The sequence below is a fragment of the Chaetura pelagica genome, unplaced genomic scaffold (assembly GCF_000747805.2).
Source record: "Chaetura pelagica isolate M959 unplaced genomic scaffold, ChaPel_1.0 scaffold676, whole genome shotgun sequence".
Taxonomy (NCBI): Eukaryota; Metazoa; Chordata; class Aves; order Apodiformes; family Apodidae; genus Chaetura; species Chaetura pelagica.
The window spans coordinates 1021166-1026888 of NW_009953724.1; the positions used below are offsets into that span (position 1 = coordinate 1021166).

Genomic DNA, 5723 nt, shown 5'->3' on the forward strand with positions numbered 1-5723 from the left:
GGGATGGGATGAGGGGGATGGATGAAAACTGGGAGAGGGAGATTGAGGTGAGACATGAGGAGGAAATTCTTTGGTGTGAGGGTGGTGAGAGCCTGGCCCAGGTTGCCCAGGGAAGCTGTGGCTGCCCCATCCCTGGCAGTGTTGAAGGGCAGGTTGGATGGGGCTTGGAGCAACCTGGGCTGGTGGGAGGTGTCCCTGCCCATGCAGGGGGTTGGATCTAGATAATCTTTAAAGTCCCTTCCAACCCAAACCACTCTGATTTCTGGAACCAACAGGAGTTCTGCTTTTGTGTAATTTGAAATACATCAATAAATCATTATATCAATAAATCTATCAAGTTCCTCATGCTCAGAGCATCTGCCCCAGCCTGGGCTTAAACTTACAACCTGGAGGAGTTTGTGCCCCAGAGACTAATGAAATAAAAGGATGAAAATTTGCTTTAATGTTTAATCCTATAATATCCAACAAGCACCTGGCTGGCACAGTTCAGCTTTCCTTAAGTTTGCTGGGAGAAACGTGCTGCCTGCACAGTCTGGTCCAGCTCCAAACCCTCAACCATGGCAGAGCCCATAAGCCCCAGTGAGAGCTTTTCCATTCTCCATACAGAATTAGACGCTAAACCCAACACCACCCTCAATGCTATGATACAATGAGCCAGAAACTGAAGGTCTGCAGGGTGTTTTACCTCAGGTGAGTGATATTTTAAAGAATTTTAAGTAAGATCAGGATCTGCTGCTCTGGACTATGGAGTTCTCCACTGCCTCCTGGCTGTCCCACCGAGCGGGCACTGGTGTCTCTGTGCACTTTATGTCCCAGCACCTCAGAATAAGATCCGTGGGAGCTGCCTCCATGGCAGGCACCTGATCCCTCATCTCCCAGAACCTCCAGAAGAAGAGGGAAGGACAAGTGAACTGATCCAGGCTGTTTCTGCCAGCCCAAGCACAGACTCTCCATGGCTGCCTCCCTATGTTCCCTGCGTGTCCTCGCAGACAGTCTCTACCACGGAGGACCTGTGGCTGCTCTCTGCTTCCTCAGGGCTTTCCTCAGAGGTCTTTGGCTGCCTCCTGAACCGAGAAAAAAACATCCTCATGGAGGAGTACAGCTCCTTGCTTCTCAGGGCATAAATAATGGGGTTCACCATGGAATTGAGCAGGCAGAGCGTGCTGCAGAAGGCAAACACCTTGCGCAGGCGATTGTTCGGCCTGGCAAAGATGCTGTAGATCATGAGGACGAGGACTGGAGACCAGCACAGCACCAGGACAGTCAGCACCATCACCAGGGTCTTGGCCAGCATGACATCCATCCTCATCCTGGTGTTTTGCTTCCCTACCTGCTCCTGGTGCTTCTTCATGTAGGCTACGTGCTGGTGAGCCCTCCACAGCACGTGTGAGTAGGCATAGACAATACACCCCAGCAGGACCATGATGAGGCAGACCCAGCTCGACAGGTAATTGTCATCCACAAAGGGAAATAGCTCAGAGCAGGTGGAATCCAACATGCAGCAGTTCCAGCCCAGGAGAGGCAGGGAAGCAATGGTGGCACATGTCACCCAGAGCACCCCCAGGGCTGCCCACGCTCTCTTCCTTGTCATGAGGAGCTTGTACTGGGATGGTTTGCTGATGGAGATGTACCTGTCCAGGGCTGTCAGCAGCAAGCTGCTGAGGGAGGCAGAGAAGGATGTGTTCACCCCTCCCAGCTGCAGCAGGAACATTTCTTTAGAGAAATCAGTTTTTTTAAAGACATGGAAGTTAACAAAACTGCAGACGAAGATGATGCTGGCCAGGATGTCAGCCAAGGCCAGGCTGCTGATGAAGAGGTAGGAAGGCTTTCTTCTGGTCCTGGGGGAGGAGAAGATCAAGTAGAGCACCAAAGAGTTCTCAAAAATGCACAGTGTCCCAAAGAGGCCACAGAGTGTGGCAATGCTTATTCTCTGAGCTTGGGTGCTGAGCACCATGAAGCACTCGGTGATGTTTGCGCTGCATTTGGAGGCATTTTCATAGATCTCACAAGTATCCATTGTCATCAGCTGAGCCAGGAGCCTGCAGGGAGCCTTCCTGCTTCTGTGCTTCTTCAGGTGCTCTGAAAAGACCAAGGGGAAGGGGACTTAGAGGAGCAGGACAAGCAGTAAATTCAACCTGCCCAGGCACACCCCTCCCTTTAGAGGGAGGCAAGTGAGAGGGAAATAGCCCAGGGAGACCTACTTCCAGGTCCACAGCCTAAATGCTGGAGCCAATTCCACCCTTTCCCAACAGAGATCCAGGTTTTTGTCCCACTGGTGATGTGGCTGAGACCAGTCTATGACAATAACACACCTGTACCACGTCTGTGCCACATCCACCTCCCGGGCTGTTTCCTCACCACGAGAGGGAAGCAGCAGCGCTGAGAATGGTACAAATCCTGTGCCAGCCCTTCCCAGTCCCCTGGGTTTCACTGCTCAGGCCCTGCAGCGATGGAAGAGGCTGCTCATGGTGACACCAGGTGGTGGCAGGGGACAGGCCACCAAGATCAGCTTGTCCCAGTGCAGAGGGATATTCCACTGCCAGAGACTCAGTGGGGCTCATCTGGGAACACAACGTGAACTTGGAAGCATTTCCCCTTCACTAAAGCTGTTTGAACACATAAAATGACAAGTTTGGGTTTATATTTAAGCTTCTCCTTTGCTGTTTCATAAAGCTCAGACTCACTGAAGTCTTTTTCTCCTCCTTTAATCCCCCCTGTCATGAGTCAGCCTGTCCCATGGCCAGAGTGATTAAAAGTTATGTTTTATATAAATTTTAGAGCCAGGTTGGTCATAAAAATGGGGACATGCAGGAGAACCTGAGAACCCCTGTCCCTGCCCGGGGTTAGGTTTATTTTATCAATATTTTTAGCTCCAGCAAATTGAGATGAGGGAAAGGTCTGATCTTGCCCTGGGCAGAAGCTGAGCTGCTCAGTGCTCTCTGTGGCAGAAAAGTTGCATTTTTCTCTACATTTCTGCAACTTTCATGCATCTAAATTCTTTAATCTGCATTACACTGGTGAGCTTGGCCTTCAGATGTGCTTCTTCTCCCACCCTTGCTCTTGATTATACTTGTGCTTTAAACACTTTCACTGAGGGCTCAGCTGCCTGGTGTGACGGGGGAACAAGGTCATCCTGGGCCTGGTTATGGGGAGCAGATGAAGAGGAGTTTAGTGTCAGATCCACTAAAGCTGCTTTATTAGCAGAGAGGGATCCTGTGTCCTGAGTGCAGGTCGTGCCATCCTGCTACACCAAACAGCCCGGGGGACAGGAACCCCCTTCCCCAGAGCACCCACAGGGCTTTGAGTGTCCAGGACCCCACATCCAGGCAATAAGGCCACGAGTTCCTGCTGCTGCAGGAAAGCTCTGAGCTGACAGGATTCCCTTTCCCCCAGAACAAACAAGTCACTGTCCCTCCCTGCCCTCAGCTCCCTTTCCCAAGAGGAAATGTCCAACATGTGCCAACCACAGCAGAGGGGACGTGTGACACCCACGGCTGCCTGGGAGCAGGGGGACCACCCTGGAGACAGGTTTTAAGCACTGGACTTAGTAGAATTGGATTAATAGTTGGTGGAGTTGAGTTAATGGTTGGTGGAGTTGGGTTATAGTTGGACTCGATCATCTTAAAGGTCTTTTCCAACTGGAACAATTCTGGGTTTCTGAGATGCAGGGGCTGGGCTGCTGGGCTGGAATTCAGCAAAGGCGGCAGCTGGTTTCAGGAGTGACAATAACCAGCAGTGACCAACACACTGGAAACCTCTGTCACAACATCTTAGCAGTGATAAGTCTTTTATCCCTGCCTTTGTTGCTTCCTTCCCCCCAACTCCCCCATCCCCGGGCACCCAACACTGGTTCTGTGCTTTGCAGCAGCTGCAAAATACCCCAAACACTTGGCCCAGGAGGCCAGGGAGGGAAGAGCCTGAGCCCCACACTCTGCTCCTGCTTGCTTGCCAGGGCTCAAGCACCACTGGGTGCAGGTCACTGGGTGCATGTTCCAGCCAGATCTGCAGTTCTTGGCATTTCAGAGCAGAGGAGTTTTGGGCTGAGCTGGGGCTGAGTGTTGCAACAAGCCCCTCTCCTCTTACATCAGGCTCTGCCGTGGGGTAATCACACAGGGCCAGGGATGTTGCACTCTTGTTTCCTCCAGCTCCTCACAAAAACACTCCAAGGGCAGCAGTAAATATTAACTGCTGTTATTAAACCTGACAGCATCTCTCTCTCCAGAGAGAGCTGGATTTAGCTGGGCAGATGGACTTTGGCACATCTCAGGGCTCACCAGGGGCCTTAAACATCATCCAGTCCCAACCCCCTGCATGGGCAGGGACACCTCCCACCAGCCCAGGCTGCTCCAAGCCCCATCCAACCTGCCCTTCAACACTGCCAGGGGTGGGGCAGCCACAGCTTCCTTGGACAACCTGGGCCAGGGTCTCAAAAATCTAGCATCTAAACCAAGACATCTCTTAATCAAGCAGACTCCAGCATCACCTTGACATCTGTTAATCCCCAGGACCATATTAAATTCTCAGTATCTGCAGCTGTGCAGTGCCCAGGGAACATGGTGAGGAGCCTGGAAACTGTGGTGAACACTGGGCAAGAGGCTGCAGGGCAGCAAGGACAAATGTTTCTGCAGTTTCAACTGAGCTCCCCCAAATCCTCCCCCCAGCTCCTGTGTCTGTGAGGGGAAGCAGGGGGCTTTGCCCCAGCACAAGTTCTCTTCTGCAAATGCTCCAGAGTGTGACAACACAGGCACTGCCAGGAGCCCCTCTCCTTGCACTGCCTGTCCCCCTTCTGTCTGGCTGCTTTTTCCTGTCCAGGGGACATTTTTCTCTTGTCACATGGGCTCCTCACACTCCACTAAAAGCACCACATGTGGAGTTTTTATAAACACTGACTGGTGCAGAATGTGCAGCCTGAGAGCTCAGCATCACACCCAGCTCGTGAGACAGCTGGAAATACCTCTGGCATTTCCAACATGAACATTCCCTAAAACCAGCTGCAAGGAGTTACTGCACAGCCTACTGTTTAAACACTTCCCTTTCATGTCTATTTAAACACTTACCTTTTGTGTTCTCCTTAAGAAAGCATTCAACCTCAAATCCAATGTTCCCACCCCTGTTACCCATGACATTGCAGTTTATTCAGAATAACACTGGAAATCTCCCCTGGCAAACCCTGTATGGCCAGGTCTCCCTGTCCTGCGTGGGTGGCAGAGCTGTGGGCTCACAGGTACCACGTGTTTGACTGTGAGAAAAAGGATCCTTGGATGCAGGGGTCAGCAAACACAAATCACTCACCTCCTCTCTCTCTGTGGGCTGGGGATGGTGCTTGGGGGCTTCGTGTCCCTCCAGCTCCCGGTCTGTGCAGCCCTGAGCCTGCTTCCCTCTCCTTTCACATCACTCCTGGTTCCATCTGGATTTCTTGTACCATCCTGGTTTATTCCCCTGGGCTGGAAATCCATCAGTGCAAATCCTTCCTCTGGTTTCTTGCTCTGTTTCACGTTCTCTTGGGGGTTGTGAGTCAGGTTTCCTTTCCTTCCCCACTTCCCCTCTGGGTCTTGTCTTCTGCTTCTACCACATCCCACAACCACGCTAAACCCTCCAGCTCACTGAAATGTTTTGCTCAGCCCCTCCAATTCCTCCCTGTACCTGCAGTGCTTGGGGCAAGAGACAGTCAGGGTCTTTTCCTGATTTCTCTGGGGAAGGGGAAGAGGAGGGGAAGGGAAAGA

General features: G+C 51.9%; 1 protein-coding gene across 1 annotated transcript; it reads right to left on the minus strand.

The window, feature by feature from the left end:
• Positions 1 to 964: 964 nt before the first annotated feature.
• On the minus strand, positions 965 to 2017 carry CNR2 (cannabinoid receptor 2 (macrophage)). Its single transcript, XM_010000632.1, has one exon. It carries the CDS (start codon positions 2015 to 2017, stop codon positions 965 to 967), a length of 1053 nt encoding a protein of 350 aa, XP_009998934.1.
• Between the last annotated feature and the right edge of the window lie 3706 nt (positions 2018 to 5723).

Coding starts and splice junctions, on each gene's coding strand:
- CNR2 (XM_010000632.1), bottom strand. CDS start 2,017: ATGGATACTTGTGAGATCTATGAAAATGCCTCCAAATGCAGCGCAAAC.